The following is an 18,694-nucleotide window of genomic DNA, read 5'->3' as shown; positions in this document are numbered from 1 at the left end:
TTTGTCAAAGAACATACCAGTGTGTCCTCTGACCTTTCACCATCCCCGGACAGCTATTCGTCTGACTCCCTGCCTACAAACTGGGTGAAATCAGAGTTAGTAATTCCTCTGTCCACTACGAAGGACACTGAATAAAAGTTCTCTTTCCAAAGTGTGAACATTACTGCACATTTCTGAAATTCTACTAAATTGAAGATAACAATCTAATATTGAAGAAACGATTTGAGGTTTCATTATAATATTCAATTAAATTCAATTTTATTTACACGGCGCCAAATCACAACAATAGTCACCTCAAGGTGCTTTATATTGTAGGTAGACCCCTGTATATCATATCACTTAACCTGAAATGTGGAACCTCCAATGCCTTTTCATTTGTTATTAGCCCAATCCCCAAAAATGTGGCATCAATAAAAGCCCAGCATGTCCCCTCAACACCACAGTAGGACTCAGATTGCATAGATTCTGGTTGATGTAGAGGTTCATGTCCTTCACAGAAGACACAAATGAATATAGTGTTTTTTCTATTTTAATAACTGCAAAGAATGCAAACTTCTGTGACTGCTGTGAGGTGACAGAACTAACCACTGCACCAGACCTTGTGTCCGTGTCAAGGCACCCTCTGTACCACTGTGCAAAATGTTAAAATACTTTGTTTACTTTGGATAACTTAAGGAAAACTCTTTAAATGTCGGGCTTTAGGGTTTTTTGCTGCCCTGTCTGTATCGTTGTCTTTAATGTTTTAACATGACTTTGCTTCATTTCCAGTGGATTTCCACACACTGAAAATACTGCTTTCCACTGAATATTCTGTTCCAAAAACATGTAATCAAGATGAAGATGTATATGACTTTCCTCTGCTTGAGCTGTGGATGGATGCAAACAACTTGTGCTGCTAGTGTGACTCTGTCACCATCCTCTGCACCAGTGACACCCACTGAAGATGAGAGCTCCAAACTTGTGGTAATAGAAACCATATAACTATTGATGGGAAATTAATAATATCTTTACCAACTCTCTCATATATTACATTGGTAGTGAGCTTTATATATAATATAGATACAGGACTGCAGGATAGAAATGGAAGAAGAACACCCCGTTAAAGAGATCATTTACCCCCTTTTTTAGGATTGGCTGATGAAGTATGGTTACCTGCCACCCTCAGACCCTTCCACTGGTCAGCTGCAGGCTTGGACAGGTGTCACCAATGCTGTGAGGGCCATGCAAAGGTTTGCAGGCCTAAAAGACAGCGGAGTTGTAGGTGAGGAATACAGATAGTGTCTGTAAAAAGATGTTTATGCTGCTTCTCAAATCTAGTGTTCTCTGTGTGATTGGATAAAGTCTGTTCTCTGGTGTCCAGATGAGGAGACAATGGCGGTGATGAACACGCCACGCTGCTCACTACCCGACCAGGAGGAATCATCCATACTATCGGCCAACCAAGAGAAAATAAATATGAGGAGGCGGAGAAGATGGGCTGTCTCCATGTGGACGCACGGGAACATCAACTGGAGGTGGGATAAAATTTGCGAGGAGACTGTGATCAGTTCGATGTAGTAATTCACAATGGCTTCCTATTGTCAGTAAGCTGTGCTTGGTGAAGTATCTGCCACTCGGTGAGGTCTTTGCGTCTATCTTACCTCATCAGGTTGCAATCATATCCCTCCTCTTCTCATCTGTCTTGGGAAACAATTCGCTCACTTATCTTCTACGCTTTAAGAGTGTGGGCCGAGCCAACGCCACTGGAGTTCCATGAGGTTTGTCAGATGCCACTTTTGACTAGAACTAGCCAAAGTCACACAGTCGATGAGTTTCATTCATTCTGTTTCCAGGTGGGCAGTCCGGATGCTGCTGACCTGCGGGTAGACTTCTTCCATGGTTACCATGGTGATGACTATCCCTTTGATGGGGCAGGTGGAGCAGTAGGCCACGCTTTCTTCCCCTCAGACCCAGCCCAGGCAGGAGTAGTTCATTTGGATGCGGAGGAAGAGTGGGCATTCAGACAGCCAGGTAGAACAACACTTCAAAAACATAAAAGTCTAACCTTTTATTAGTCTTTTGTCTTGTGTCTTCACATGGTGTTGATTAATGCAGCTTGGTGACCAAGCTTGACAGTGCTAGGCAGTAACTCAGTGCTCCACACTTCTGTCAAATTATGGTCCCTTCTTGCTCCAAAGTTGCCAAATGGCAGTGGACAAAACAATAACACTGAGTCCAAAACCAGTGAGCTTTGGACCACAATACTACCTCCATAAAGTCTATGGCCATACTATACCAGTAAACCATGACTTGTTTATCTTCTTCTTCTAATCAGGTCATCATTTTGTTTTCTGTTCCTCCTCTTCTGTTTCCTTCCCAGTCTCTGAGGGTACCGACCTGTTCACAGTGCTTGTTCATGAGTTTGGCCACGCACTGGGCCTTCCTCATTCCTCATCCCGTCACTCAGTCATGAGGCCATACTACCTGGGTCCTGTCGGAGACCCTCTTCACTACCGCCTGGGACCCCAAGACCTGGAGCACATCACTCAGCTCTATGGTGAAGCTTCTCACACCATGATTTAATCATTAATATTGATTATAGTTGATGTGTGAGGATGTGTAAACTAGACTGAATGTAAAATTTCAGTATTAGCACACATAGGATAATATAAAGTTTCAATATCAAGAATTTAAAATAAATGATGTAAAAGGATAAAAACTGAAGTGCAGTTTAAAGGATGAATGAGGACAGCTGTGAAATAGCTCCCTGGTCTGACCTCTGGTGTGTTTATCCGGTCGTTAAGTCTGACGTCACTAGCCGTGTCTGGGCCTAAACTCCGCTGCAGGTCCATATATCAAACATCACTATGGCATTACTGAGAGTTGAAAAACTGTCTAAAGTCTTTCATCTTTAATAAAATGATCAGCGTTCTGCTCCAGGTGTAACAATTGAGTTTAACATCCAGGCATCCATGAAAACGGAATTTATGACATTTAACGGAGTTAGAAGTTAGCAGGAAGTTAGCTCGCTAGCTTCTATCTAAATACAATATAGCATGTCCTGACTGCGGGGTTTTGGAAACAAATTCAAACATACAGCTCTGTTATCACTTCCAACATAAATGAAGACAGAAAACTAAACAGCAGTGACGTTTGTAGGGTTACTGAAGTTTGGCTAGCTGGTATATAATGATGTGCTACGTGTAGGGTTGCCAACTCCCTGAGAAATAAATAAGGGACACCTCGTGGCCAGGGCCGGGCGACCCAGTTGTCTTCACCCTTCCCAGTGTGGTGAATTTTTTAGCTCTTTTTTTGTGTGTGAAATTATTTTTTTTAACCATTTGACTTGAATTTGATTTAAGTAGATGTGTATTCTTTGTGATATCAACACATGGGAAACAAAAATCATTTAGCCATTTATTTTTAGCTCAAAATGACAACATTAACACAATAAAACAGGTCTCTTTCTTAAACAGAAGCCTGTCATGCTTAACTTTTGATAATAAAAGTAAATCTTTCTTTAAAAGAACTCTGTCCTGCTTAACTTAAAATTATATAAATTAATAGAAAACAATAGAAAGAAAAATATTCTTGTAACAGTGCACATTTAGTGCAATTGGCTTCAGCAGAGGCATTATTTCAGCTTTTGCTCCCGTTTGTAAACCCACTTGTTCCCATGATTACGCATCATAACTCATCATCATTATTCATCTATGTATTACTTTTATGTATTACTCATCTATTTGTTGTAATCATCTATCCTTGCAGTTGTTTATTACACAAAATAAATTATATTATCACACTTCTGGCCACATAGCGCTGATATTCACTGCACATGCCCATTTTAACCTTAACCAGAGGGTTTAAAAACAAACAAACCAGTGTTTACCATATCTGGTTCTGCCGTGGCCTGGTAGACAAAAATTGGTTAAGGGTTCCCCGAGCTTTCACGCCCCTCATGTTCTTCATGTGCCCACCATTAGAAGCATGCCTATGGAAAAAGTGCACCGGCACACAGTGCAGTGCGCTTTATAGGTGTTATCGTGCACTTTTCCAGCCAGGTGTTTTCCTTTTCCCATTCTTCCCTGCACTTTTACAGCCTTTTTTTTCTTTCTCTGAGAGGAACAAACATTGCTGGTCTAATGCTGGGCTCACACTGTGCGATTTTTGGCCCATTTTGAGCCGATTTTTGAGTCGTGCGACCAATTTGGTGATCGGCCCGATTTTGGCCTTCATCGTGCATCGTGTAGTATACGTGGGGTAACGAGAAGCGATTAACACCTCACGACCAGCTCCCGATCATCAATCGCTCGTGAGGGTGTCACCGCAGCCGCTCACACTGCTCACGCGCAAACACGTAAACGTCGGTGAAAAAGACGGAGCAGCACGGCTGTGCAGCGTGTGATCTGGACACAAGCGATGGAGGCACAACTTGTAGAACTTTGGAAAGCTCATCCGAGCCTTTTCGATGTGGCATCACCAAATTATCACGACCACAACAACCGTGAAAATAGTTGGATTTACATTGCTGCTCAATCACAGCTGCCTGATCATGTTTGTCATTAGTAATTTAGCAATGTTGATGGCGGTGTGTGTCTGTGTGAGTGAAAGACAGAGAGGGAGAGCGAGCGACAGATTTTCTGTTATAACCTTCATTTTATGGAGGCACAGTGTGACTCAGGTCGCATCAGAGCATCGGGCGGTATAGTGTGAGACCCTGCATCGTGACCTACGAACTTATAACCCATGCGAGCCAATCGTGCAGTTTGAAAATCGCACAGTGTTTGCCCAGCTTCAGGTGTACTGTCGTCTGAGACTTGCACCGCAGTGTCGGCGTTTGTTTTCCTGTTGGCCATGCTTTTTGTTGTGGTCATCTGTTGTCTTCCGGTATTTTCTCCGCAAGCGACCTTTCCTCAACCAATGAGATGAGCGGTAATCTGAATTGTCATACTCGAATTGTCATAAGTGTGCTGTCAGCTCATTGGTCACAAAGCAGGGGTGGGGCTGGGAATTATGGTTTCAAACAAAGCGTTAATTGACCCTGTGCACGAGAAAATGCTAACTTCCTGGTTTGAGACCGGATGTGGGGTTGTACATTTCCGGTAGCTTTACTTTGCGGTCAATCGCTACTGCAAAGATATACTCCAAAATTGATGTCCAAAACTCGAAAACGGAACGATCGCGTTAAGTTACAAAGAGGAGAAGGTGGGAACACTCACCACTGTTGTGTCATAAAAATCTAATGATCAATTTTGACGTTTAAAGAGTTTAGATCGATCAGTTGTTTACATCACTAAACACAAGCAGAACTGCATCACTGCAGCAGAAGACACATCGTCCACATTCAGAAGCACATCTGTGTATAGTGACTGGTCTTATGATTTAAACAGGCAAATGTTTAGCATTCAAACTACAGGTGAACAATAGTCAAACCAGATGTTTTCCGTTATGTCGATATCAGCTAGTCAAGTACACACCTACACAGCATGTTAACAAACCGTGAAAAAAAGCCACACAAAAAATTAATGATTGCTGGTAACGGTTTCTATACATTAGTATTTACGAAGGGTATGTTGTGACTTACCTTCAAAATTACAGCGGTCCCTCGCTATAACGCGGTTCACCTTTCACCTCGCTGTTTCGCAGATTTTTTAGTGCAAGTTTGCATGCTTTTTTACGTCCTGCGTCCTGATCGCTGCAGACGATCTCCTTCGTCTCTCCTGTACAGTACAGAATCGCTGCATCTATGCTAGCAGTGTGACTCTGAAGTGCAGTGCTGTATGTCCACGATGTACACGAAACGTTTTGCACCGTCAAAAAATAAAATTGTCTACTTGATTTCACCTATCACTGGTTATTTTTAGAACATAACACCCGTGATAAACGAGGGACAGCTGAGAAATATAACATTTGAATCCATTTTCTCTTTTCCCCTGAGGCGTGGGGGAAAAAATATCGACAAGTCGATGAACATCATTTACAGATATATTGGGTAAATGCCCGAGACATCTATAGAAACGTAAATCACCGCTTTATTTATTTATTTGCTTAACTTGTTTTGGACCGTAAACAGGGCGCGAATAGGACACCGGAAACAAAGCTCCCCACAGGAGTTTCCGCACCGGAAGTAGCATATGCTAACGTGCACATAGTCAATTACATTAAAACTTATAGACTACTTTTGATTCTCACTGTATTACGGGACAAAGTGCGTCCCTTATTAGCTCAATACGGGACGTGTACTTTTGTTTCTAAATACGGGACGATTCCGTTTTTTAAGGGACGGTTGGCAACCCTAGCTACGTGACCGCTAGCAACACAGCTATGTTAGCATAATATAAACAAGCTAACTTTTTTTCCACTCGATAAAAGTTAACGTGAGTGTTCTCGGTGGTCAGGAACAAATGTAATCGCATGGCAGGATGCTGTAAAAGGACCAAACTTCAGCCAGGAGAACAACTGAGATAATCCATCCACAATACGAGGTTAGTCATTCATATACTGCTGCATGGGCTGGGCTGTAGTTACATCCTAAGGTTTTAAAAACTGAGCTTAAATGAATGATAAGCGGCAATAAAAGCCGAGGGAGGTCAACAGTGATCATTGACTGTTTTAGGAGCTTTTTGATATTAAATAGAAGAAAATACAAAACATTAAACATGTTAACAACACAAAAGCCATATTAAACGCAGACTACTTTAGGCCCGGAAGTAGGATTCGTCACGTCATCGCTTAACGACCGGATTGAGGAAGGACAGAATTTAGTTTCTTCACAGCTTTAGCCTCCACATTCAGCGAAGACTCTCATGAAAGCCTCATATTGTAAAATATAAAAACGAGGAAATGTCTGACTGCGCTGTTGCTCGGAAACCATTCTTAACTTTCTCAGTTCATTTTGCTTTTGCATAATGTCATGAATGCTTGACAGGCAAACCACTGTGTCTGTGGATATTCAAGCTTCTGCCCACATGTTCCAAAAAATACATCCTTCCACTCAGTGTCGTTCCAGGTTCATTAACTATATTTGCATCTTGGGTTTAACAATTTGTCATTGTGAAAATTTACTAACCACGATCCATTTTTTAATGTTTGGTACTTAAACTAATGAACATGTAAAATATATTATTCATTGGCACAACATTTTATACAAAGGTCTGTGGCTCCTAGAAGTTAAACTTATCTTTGCCACAGATATGATATGAAATTGTATCTGTGGTTTTAAGTGAAATGCAAAACTATCGTCTGACACGTAGTTTATAAATGAATAATTTCACAATATGAAGCACGCTGGAGAGGAAACAAGCCTTTCTGTAAAATACTTGGTTACCAAATACTGTGGCAATAGTTTGGGACATTGAACTGTGTTGTACTAACTTTCTAAAATGAAGCTAAACGAGTAATCATCACACAATAATGGGAAGCAGGCTGGGCTTAACCAAGCATGTGTGACACACTGGAAGTGACAGTAGCTCTGGCTGTGTCCCACCAACCTGCAGTGGTTCTTAGACTGTCAGGTGGGCCACTTTAGTGGTGCATGGAGCCAACCGCAGAAGGAGCATTGAAGAACCAGTCAGTATAACCCAAAATGGATCACCATGAACTCAGCAGGGAAGTGTTTGCAGAGGTCAAGAATGACGTTTTCCTATGGACCCATATAGTGCTGCAAGACTTTTTATATCTATCACTGGCTGCTGCCCTTTAGATAAAAGCAGATTTGAGGCATTTCTGCATTGGCTAAATTTTTCCATTGAGAATCTACGTTTATGTCCAGTTAAATGGGGTTTAAGTCTGGAGACTGTGCTGGCCATCACAATCTTGTTCTTTTTCCTGAGGTAGTTCTGGCACAGCTTGGACTTATGTTTTGGGTCATTATCTTGCTGTAGGATGAACCCCTGACCAACTAGGTCCATACGACAGGGTACTGCATGGTATCTGTTTTGGTTCAGGGAGCCTCTCACTCAGACTATCACACTTCCTCCTCCATGTTTGACAGTTGATGACACACACTGTGGAACCATCCTTTCACCTACTTGACGGCGTACATAGAGCCTGTGTGATGAACTGAAGAGTTAAAATTTTGATTCATCAAAATAATAATACCTTCCTCCAGTCCTCAGTAGTCTTTGTCTTATCCTGAAATCTTACTGATGGCTTTCTTCCTGCAGCTCGAAGTTTCTGTTCAGAGCTGAAACTGAGACTTGCTCACTACAGCCACTATTAAGCTGCTTGAAGCTGTTGTCCTGTAAGCTGCCATCACACAAGCTGTTAACTCTCAGAAACTTGTCCTCTGATTCAGTCGTGTCTTTGGGTCTGCACTCATTGACACCTTTCCGTTTCTCTGTAGGACAGACCTACATTTATAAGTGTTATGATATTATGTCTCTTCCATTGTTAGTCGCCATTTTCTCACCATTTTTGTTGCAACACTCTACTTTCTGCAGTACAATACTGTTCAACTGATGAACACGAGGGTCTGGTACCACAGTGTGTTTAAAATGGTGATGGCTAACCAACAGGCATACTAGTGGTAGACAAGCAGAGGAAGATGGCTGTAGTAACAGACGTAGCGATACTGAATGACAGCAACAATTGGAAGAAGGAACACGAGAAGCTCGAGAAGCACCAAGGGCTCAGAGAAGAGCCCTTGGTGCTTCTCCACAGGGGCGGAGGGGGAATTTAGGTTTGTTGTTTTTTTTATAGCTTTTTCATTTAAATTGTTGTGATTTTTGATTCAGGTCAAATGAACAAGCTGCTGCCTACGGAGGCTCCTCGTATCACCACAGAGTTGCACCACAGAGGCCATGGGTATGATTTACTGAGAGATTTTTCTGTTAATAGCAATCATATTGATATTATCATTATTAATAATAATACATTTAAGAATAAATAAAATGATAAGACTATAAAAAAAATCAAAAGCAGAGGATTCATGTGACAGGATGAGTAATTAAACCAATTTAAAGGGGCGTGTTTTGAGACGGGATGTGAAGATGGAGAGAGTCTGAATGTCTGGCGAGATGGAATTCCAGAGGCGAGGAGCAGAGCAGTAGACGGTCTAGATCCCATAAAAGCCAAACGGGGGAAGGGACGTTCACACGGACAGAAGAAGACAAAAACTCTTTGTCATAAATATGCTGTGTGCCTCTTTTCTTCCATATTTTTGCAAAATCATCTAATATCAGTATTAAGATTTTAAATTTAATTTCAGCCACCAAAGATATTTACATAAACAAGCTAGATAAACAATAGATAGATTTTGTAAACAGGAAAATGTTTACAGTGCTAAGTTAACAGCTAATGCTAGAAAGTGTCGTCTGAAACAGTTGCAACAGACAGACATTAGTTACCATCTGAGGACAAAGAGTACGGCTGTGCTGTCTACTGTTAACCAGATGAAAGCCTGACATTCCTTTAACAAGTATCCCTGTGTGCTTCTGTCCTTCAGCCCCTCCATAGATCACTGCAACACCAGTTTTGATGCTGTGGCAAAGATTCGAGGAGAGACTTTCTTCTTCAAAGGTCTGAAAACAGATTTTTATAAATGTAGTTTAACTATGGAAGATGTATCTATAGTAACAGGATACCACAATTCATTATTTTCATTGGGTCGTCGCTTCAGGTCAGATGATGTGGAGGGTCAATGGCGGAGGCTTGGTGTCGGGGCGCGGTTCTTCGGTGAGGAGGTTGTGGAGGGGTCTACCCCCTGACCTGCTTCATCTTCAAGCTGTGCTGGAGAGGCGCTCGGATCATGCTATCATCTTTATCAGTGGTACAGTACAGTAATCTACCTGTGAGAGGGGCAAAACGGTGTAAAGGCCACAACAGTCGGTGCAGATTACGCACCATAGCTGGCTAAAATCGTTACTGAAACTGTTTAAAAAAATCAAAGAAGATTCCTTATTTCTTTATTTCTGTAACAATTGATTGACATGAGTTTTTTTTTTAAGCTTATATCTCTTCTAGCCTTTACATTTTGCACACTGAATGTGTTCTTCAAAATTGTCTTTTTCATAAAATTTGCCTGTAGCCATTCCTGAATTACTTTTCAAGCAAGCAGTGATACGTTTGAGAGATAGTGATGTCTTCAGAAAGCAGAACTTGTTGAGATTTATGAGATTATTACTTACTTCCTGCTACTTTCAGAAGACCTACATGCACCTGTCCTATAGCATCTTTGAACATCTCCTACAGTTTGACTGTAGATTACATTTTCTATAACCAAAATACTTTTAGCATAGTTAAGGACTAAATTCTCCAACATCAAAACGGATGTGTCCAATTATTAAACTTTATCTGGCCTTCAGGTTTTTAAACCTTTCTTTCCTTCTTATTTCTTTGGCAGCAGACATCCACTGCCTAGAACATGCATGCAATGATAAAATAAATGAGAGTGTAAATACAAAATAACACATCAAAGCAGTCACAGAAACAATCGATGGTGTTTCACTGCGAATCATCAAACTGACTTACTAACCTTACATGTGATGTCTCGCTGCAGGTCACCAGTTCTGGCTCTTCAAGGACCTGTCTCTGCAAGAAGGTTACCCTCAGCCCCTGTCTGCTCTCAGGACGGGCGTCAGCTTAGATTTAGCAGACACTGATAACGATGATGATGACGAGCAGGCAGCAGGAGCATTAGAGAGATGGGGCCTGGTCTGGGACCCGGAGGAGGGGGCTGTGTGGGGAAAAATTGGAGATGCCAAACAAGAGAATCAAGGAGACACGTGGACACAACTACTTAAAGAGGGTGTGAATGGAATCACTACAGACACTAATGGTGAGGATCTGATTCATGTGTGAGATCTTTCTATTAAAGGATCAAATAAACGGACAAAGTTGACTTAATTTAACTAGAACCAGACTAAATTCAGTGAAGTTTCTTTTCTTTCTCTCCAGGCTCTGTCTATCTCTTTAAAGGAGATTCCTACTGGAAGTTCATGTTTCCAGGTTCATCACTGCATGATGGATACCCACGATCCTCTGCTGCAGACTGGCTGGGCTGCACTGACTCATCCTCACCTGGGATGCAGGACCTCTCCTTCTCACTGTCATCACCTGGAGGAAGAGAGGAGCTCAGGGAGAGTTGGAGATATCGGGGAGAGGAGGAAGAACTGATAAAAAGAAAGCGGGTCAGAGACAGAACTAAACACAAAGAGGTGCTGGACAGAGGTTCACACATCTGGACAAAATGCACCTGCCGAAACGGAGCCCTGGGGGGCAGGACAACATTTTTGATAGCTGCCTTGCTACAGGTTACATGGGCACTGTTAGCTGTTTAAAGATGCACAATGAAAGAAAAAACTGAGGTTTTATTATTAAATAGAGTGTGTACAACCTTTCCACAAGCACTCGCATCCTCGCCCTGTACTCCTGTCTGAGTGTGAGATTAGAAATGTGCTGCTGGTTTCAGGTAGCAGCGGTGCTACTTACGAGTGCTATTTTAATTAGGAGGCATATTTATTTACCTGTCCACCAGTCATCAGGTCATATTGTGAGTTATGACCAGAAAACTGGTTCCATCTGTGAAGGATTGAAGTTGCCAAAATCAATTATTAACAAAAACAACAACAACAATAATAAATAATAATAATAATAATAATAATAATCACGCAGACATTAACTGACTGATAATTTGACATGTTTGTATTTACAGATATCAGTGTTTTAAATGTATGTATGGATCTCTGTATTACTTTTCTTTTACATTCGTACTTTACAGCAATACTAATCTATCCCAGGCATCACAGACACTCACCACACTAGAAGATTGAAGTGGTTTGGGGAAGTTAAAATTAAAGAGATCATTTTTAATATCATTTTTAATAATATTTTAATTTCAGTTTGACCAGTTTCACCTGCATAGTTCACCCCAAATCCACCTTAGCTTTTAAACTCTTTATACAGACAAAAAGTGGAGTAGTGGCTTTATCATTTCACCTTCCTGGTTAATTTCTCTTATTGCCATCCCATAGGTGACAGTCTGCAAGCACACACTGTTTAAAAATAAGGATAAAAATATATGAAGAAAGAAAAGAAATTACATTATTATTATTTTTTATCAAAGCCTAAGTTCACTGCAGTTGAACACAACCTCCAACAGGGCAGTCAGTGATGGATGTAGCCTTCAGCATGCAGTAGATTTGAGCAGTGTAAATGTACACCAACCAATTTGCACTTTTAATAACTCAAAGGGCAGCTGACACTGACTCAGGTGACATCACTTAAGGACAGCTATCAAACTTAAAAACATTATCCTGCCACATATTTCAGGTTCAAGGTTCTTTATTCGTTACATGCATAGTTATAACACACAATGAAATGTAACCTGACACGCTCCTTGACTTGAGCAAAAGGGGCGGGGCGGGTATAGGGGGGGGACATTATATAATATATAATATAATATATACATTAGGTGGATGTGCAGTAGTAGCATGTATGCAGCAAGCAGGTAAATTCTGTACATTAAGTGAATTAAATAAGAACAGACAATCACTTCTGAACACACAACAACGCACGAGAGAAATAGTTTGAGCTCTATTTTCTGACCATTTATTTTTACCCATTTTCCATTCATCTTAACAGCATTTACATAAACGATGCATTTTAATGCTGTCGTTTTTGATGAAGTACTCTCTTAGAAAAAGCATTTCTTACTGCGTCTTCCCTCCTCTGTCTTTTGTTGTTAGAGGTTGTTGTTCTGGCCTGCTGCTGGTATTTCACATGCTTTTTACTTAGTTCGATGTGCTTATGAGCCCTTCTGTTATTTAAAGACTGCCTGCTTGTTCTGAACTCAGTCAAAAGTTTGATGATGATATTCCTGTAAATAGGGTTTGAAATGAACTGAAATATGTCAACTTTTGTCAAAGCATCCTGCAGCTGCTGCTTCAACTCCATAATCCACAACAAATGGGGAATATAGTAGAAAAAAATGATCAGCAACTCTAAGTGTGTTTTATATTTGAGATTCCTGAAAGGAGCCACCCTTTGCTTTGTTGACAGTGCAAACCCTTGTACTTTTCTCACTGAGCTTCATGACGTTGTCGCCTGAAATGGTTTCACCCCACAGGTTTGCCTTATCAGGGTTCATCTCTGGAATTTCTTGCCTTCTTCGTGGGATTTGGGATCATCAGTGCAGAAGTCAGGTTGGTACACAGCTGACAGCCCTGTTTAACAACTGTTAGAATTCATATTATGGCAAGAACCAATCAGGTTCCTTGTGAATGCTTCCAGTGACAATAGCCATCTGCAGCCACAAGATGGCAGGTATGTAAAGGATAGATACAAACAGACAAGGAGCTTTATGATGCTGAAATGAAAGGTGAGAGATCATTTTTACTGTTGTACATTTTAGTTTTTGACTATTTTTAGATTTGATTAGGCAGTCAGTTCTTGCCTTCCTTGTCTTAACAGAGCGCCGCTGTATCGTAGGACTGGTTAGAGTCCTCTGATGTTGTACCTGGTATCTGCAGGACCCACTCTTCCAGTTTGTGGGTTACAGCTCCTTTACCACTGGGACTGCTGTTTCCCCTGGTACTTCTCTATTTTCTCATGAACATTTTTCCTGATGTTGGTGCCGTAATGCTTGAATGGGTTGGAAGATTATGGCATCGAGTTAAAAGGGGTTTCAGGTTACATCGTAAGCTATTACATAGAGGTCTAAATCAAGCATTCCAGTGTCTATGGATGTCTATGAATGTCTATGGATGGGGCATTTGGGAACATAAAATACCTTTCCAAAGAAACACACCCCTGCTGGGATAATAAGATGGACAAAGGAGGAGATAGAAGCCACTGACATCAAGACCAGGAAGCTCCTGACCATGCATGGAGGGTTTCACCCCAAGTCCAGCACCCTGAGGCTGTACGCTAAGAGGAAGGAAGGAGGCCATGGACTGGTGAGTGTCAGCACCAAAATCCAGAATGAGACAACGTACCACCATGAATACATCAGGAAGATGGCCCCAACCAACCGCGTGCTCAGTTAATACCTCAGGCAGCAGAAACCCAAGAAAGAGGAGGAAGAAGAGGAACAAACATGGCAAGATAGGCCCCTGCTGCACAGTATGTACCACTGGGAGGTAGAGGAAGTGGCTGACATCCAGAAGTGCTACCAGTGGCTGGACAAAGCTGGACTGAAAGACAGCACAGAGGCACTAATCATGGCAGCACAAGAACAAGCTCTGAGCACAAGATCCATAGAGGCTGGGGTCAGACCCCACACTGTAAAATCTAATTAGTTCCCAGAACTCAAAAAAATTCAGGAAACTCGTTGACTCAAAAAAATTGAGTAAAGCTTAGCTAAAAATGACTAAATTAGGACAACCTATTTATTTTGAGTACTCTGTACAAGCTCATTTGTTCCCAGAACTCAAAAAAATTGGATCAAGTTTACGTAAGATGACCAAGTTAGGGCAACTTACTCATTTTGAGTACACTGTACGGCCTTGTTAGTTCCCAGAACAATTAAGGAAACTCGTTGCCTCAAAAAAACTAAGTAAAGCTTACTTAAGATGATTGTTAGGACAACTTATACAGTGCAAGTCTGTAGTATTAAGAATAACTTGATATTTCTGACTGTACAATACTAATTGTTTACCTACTGGCAAACATTTCAAGTTCAACTAAATGAAATATGATCAGAACCTGCCTCCCCCCCACTCTGGACCCACACCAATTCACATACCGCTTTGGGGTCCTGAGGACGCCATAGCCATCGCACTCCACACAGCACTGAGCCACCTGGAACAACAGAGGAACTATGTCAGAATGCTCTTCATTGACTTCAGCTCTGCCTTTAACACAATAATTCCAGACATTTTGATCACCAAGTCAGCCAACCTGGGGCTCCTGCCATCCACCTGCTCTTGGATAAAGGACTCCCTGGTCAAAAGACCCCAGCAGGTGAAACTGGGTCCTCACCTCTCTTCCCCTCGCACTCTCAGCACCAGCTCCCCCCAGGGCTGTGTACTAAGCCCACTACTCTACTCCCTCCACACATATGACTGCAGTCCCGCCCACCCAGAGAACATCATTGTCAAATTTGCTGATGACACAACAGTGATGGGGCTGATCACAGGGGGAAATGAGGCGGCTTACAGAGATGAGGTCCTGAGACTGGGAGAATGGTGTGCATCAAACAACCTGGCACTTAACATCACCAAGACCAAGGAACTCATCCTGGACTTCAGGCAGAACAGAACTGCCCCTGCCCCCCTGCACATCAACAGAGAATGTGTAGAGCGAGTGGAGTCCTTCAAATTCCTTGGCTTCCACATCTCTGCAGACCTCTCCTGGTTAGCTAACACCACGGCCCTATTCAAGAAAGCCCAGCAGCGGCTACAGTTCCTAAGGGTGCTCAGGAAGGAGCAACTAAACACCCCGCTGCTGGTGACCTTCTACAGATCCACCATCGAGAGCCTGCTGACCTGTGCAGTGACAGTGTGGCACACCAGCTGCACGGAGGCAGACAAGAAGAGACTGCAGAAGGTGGTAAACAAAAAATCATCGGCTACCCTCCAATGGGGCGAACGTGGCTCAAGAGTTGGGAGTTCACCTTGTAATCGGAAGATTGCCGGTTCGAGCCCCGTCTCTGACAGTCTCGGTTGTTGTGTCCTTGGGCGAGACACTTCACCCGTTGCCTACTGGTGGTGGTCAGAGGGCCCGGTGGCGCCAGTGTCCAGCAGCCTCGCCTCTGTCAGTGCGCCCTCTGTGGCTACAATGTAGCTGCCATCACCAGTGTGTGGATGATTGTGTATAGTGTAAAGCGCTTTGGGGTCCTTAGGACCAAGTAAAGCACTATACAAATACAGACCATTTACCATTTGTCTGCTGTCTACAACTCCCGTTGTCTTAGTAGGGCCAGAAACATTTTAAAGGACACTACCCACTCCGGCTGCCATCTTTTCAACCTAATGCCCTCTGGCAGGCGCTATAGATCCATAAGGGCCAGAACAAACAGACTCAGGGACAGCTTCTTCCCCAAAGCCATCACCGTACTCAACTCAAACTTGTACAAAAAGCAATCTGCACTGAAATATCATCAATTCTCTGCCTGTTTGTCTCTGTCAGTGCTGTACTGTGTATTTATATTTATATTAAGTGTATAGTTAAATTATTGTTTAGTTTTTATAATGTGCTATAAGCACGTGTGCAGCTGTTTCTAATTTTGTTATACTATGTATAATGACAATAAAGGCTTTCAACTTTCAACTTAATCGGAGCACTCGGTGACTCCCAAGGTAGGCGAGTGGCTCCAGCAGATCCCAGGAACAACATCAGAGATCTCTGTCGAGAAGAGAGCAGTCCTAGGAACAGCTAAGATACTGCAGGACCCTCAAACTCCCAGGCTTCTGGTAGAAGACCCAAATCACCTGCAGGTGCGAGAGGGGGAAAAACTTTTTTTTTTTGTTCCTTTGATAGATTTTCAGTTGGATTCAGGTCAGGTGATTGGCTGGGCCATTCGCGCAGCTTTATTTTTTATTTCTCTGAAACCATTTAAGAGTTTTCTTGGCTGCTCTTGGGTCATAGGTCGTGTCCAAATTCATGGGCTGCATCCTCCTGAGGACCCGGCCTTCGCAGTCTATGTGGGCCGGGTCCTCAGAAGGTTGGGTAGGCCGGAAGTAAACGGCTGGGGAAATTGGACGGTCTAGCCTTCAAATTAGCGTCACCGCTATCTCGGAGTTTAGTAAACTAAGCCGTCTGCTCCTTGCTGTCTAAAATATAACAGGACACTGGCGTAAATTCTCAACCGTCTCACACTTGTGTTTAATCAGTTTTCTGTTTGACGTTTAGTCAGCTGTGTGAAAATCCCGGAGGAACCCACCCAGGGGATTAATAAAGTTTTATTTTATCTAATCTAATAACTTTAATCTCAGCCAAACCGATTTACTCACGAACAAACAAAACACTGAAAAAAGCCCAACAATATCATTTTTAGGTTGTCTAAGTGACTTATATATTACGTTTAACCCGAGCAGCGAAAGTCCGCGGTGATCTGAAAATGATGTGCCGGGAGTTGTGTCATTCTCGGCGGCATCAGTGACCCTTGAGCTATCGAGCTGGTGGGTAGCAGACGTCTCCGAAAACGTCAAAGCACTTTTGCAAATATGCGATATCTTGATAAACCGAGCAGATATTTGATGTTTACACAGCTACTTTCTCACCTGCAAATATGTTAAAAGTTTATTTTGTGACCCAGAAAGATTAGTATGAGTAATTTTAAAACTTAGTAGTGGTAGTAAATGTATATATAAATGAATATATATTCATTTTTAGAGTCAACCCTGTGACATCCCACACTGGAACTCCCCCAGCTGGATAAGTTACACACTGAAAAGGGGAATCTTAAGATACTATCTCATCAACGGTCTTTACTGCAAGTTCAGCTGTGAGGCTTTCCCATTACACTCATAGAAAGAGCAGCAATAAGATAAGCTCTCATTCAACTCAACATGAGTAGTTTCTGATGAGATTGTGGAAAATTATGTGCATCTAAACCTGGAACATACTTTAACTCAGTGACATCACTAAAATCAAAGCGTTTCATTAGGAACATCTTGCAGCCCTCAGATGTTTGAGTTCAGTTATTAATGTATGTACAACTACTGAGAGACACAAAGAAGGCAGTAAAAAAAGCTAAAACCTCAAAAAGTGCAAACATTTTGAGAAACATTGTTCTTGTGAAAAGAATTCACTGAATTGTGGATTGTTCAGAGACACATTGTGATTTTTCACTTTCATAAACAGACTGGTGGAAAACTTTGTGCTTCTGCATTCAAACCAAACAAGATAAGACAACCCAGCGGCTCTTCTCTCTCCCTATCACCACCATCACGTTGGTCAGGCCACACAGAGCCCTTTCCACCAATAAATTAGTCAACATTTCAGAACTGAGAAATAAAGACCTTTCTCACTTTTCAAATTGACTGACAGGTTTTTCTGCGATGTTCCATGGAAGCTCAAATCTTGGAACAAGTCAGGCCTCCAGAGAAACACAAAAGAAATGGAGAGAAGATTGAAATTCAGTGAAAGAAAATAGGTTAGTTATCGTGAATCTACTCTATACTGCCAGAATGAATGATGACATTTAATGAGGTGTCATTTAAACCACAACTTCTGAGCAAATGAAACAAACAAAAAAAACCAACCTTATCCAAAACTCTTCAAATGTTTAAGCAGGTGAGTCAAACTATTACTGAGGGCCACTGTGGAAACCTGTCACATCAAGGGTCACTCACAAATCATTTACTGACATGCTTTAATACCTAAAAACTAAAATAAAATACAAATATCAGATGTTTATATGCATTCATAAATCTGGAAGCTGGACAGGCTCCAATGGATGGATGTTAAAGCAAAATAATTATTAAAGTGTGACAACAGATGTACTTTGAGGAATGACGAGCCAAAATAACTTGTGATTGTTGTTTATTAAGTCATTAGATGATTAAATATGAGCATGTACGTGGCTCTCTTGTGTTCAGAAATCAGGCACAGCTGCAGCCAACTTCCCTGAGGAGAGTAACCTCTCCCAGTAGTTCACAGAGTTTTATATGAGAATAAAAACAGTTAAAACTGGTGGTGACTGATATCAGGCGCCAGTTATCGTGTCTCCAACTGCCATAGGAGACGATTCTAACCACGTATCCTTGACTGGTGACTTTGCTTCCACAAGTCTCCATCTTCCAGTCCTTACCAACGATTATTACCAGTTGCT

The 18,694-nt window shown here is 41.9% G+C and overlaps 1 protein-coding gene across 1 annotated transcript; it reads left to right on the top strand.

Annotated features, from left to right (window-relative positions):
- Positions 1-795: 795 nt before the first annotated feature.
- mmp17b (matrix metallopeptidase 17b) lies at positions 796-14,256 on the top strand. Its single transcript, XM_085184401.1, has 11 exons — positions 796-963; positions 1,129-1,261; positions 1,361-1,514; positions 1,649-1,757; positions 1,833-2,010; positions 2,360-2,536; positions 8,715-8,784; positions 9,425-9,498; positions 9,599-9,748; positions 10,478-10,756; positions 10,876-14,256. The coding sequence occupies exons 1-11, from the start codon at positions 835-837 to the stop codon at positions 11,256-11,258; spliced, it is 1,836 nt and encodes a 611-aa protein (XP_085040527.1). The 5' UTR covers positions 796-834; the 3' UTR covers positions 11,259-14,256.
- The last annotated feature ends 4,438 nt before the right edge of the window (positions 14,257-18,694 follow it).

Source organism: Neolamprologus multifasciatus, chromosome 2, assembly GCF_963576455.1.
Source record: "Neolamprologus multifasciatus chromosome 2, fNeoMul1.2, whole genome shotgun sequence".
Lineage (NCBI taxonomy): Eukaryota > Metazoa > Chordata > Actinopteri > Cichliformes > Cichlidae > Neolamprologus > Neolamprologus multifasciatus.
The sequence above is the reverse complement of the archived record's forward strand: the minus strand, read 5'-3'. Positions and strand labels throughout refer to the sequence as shown.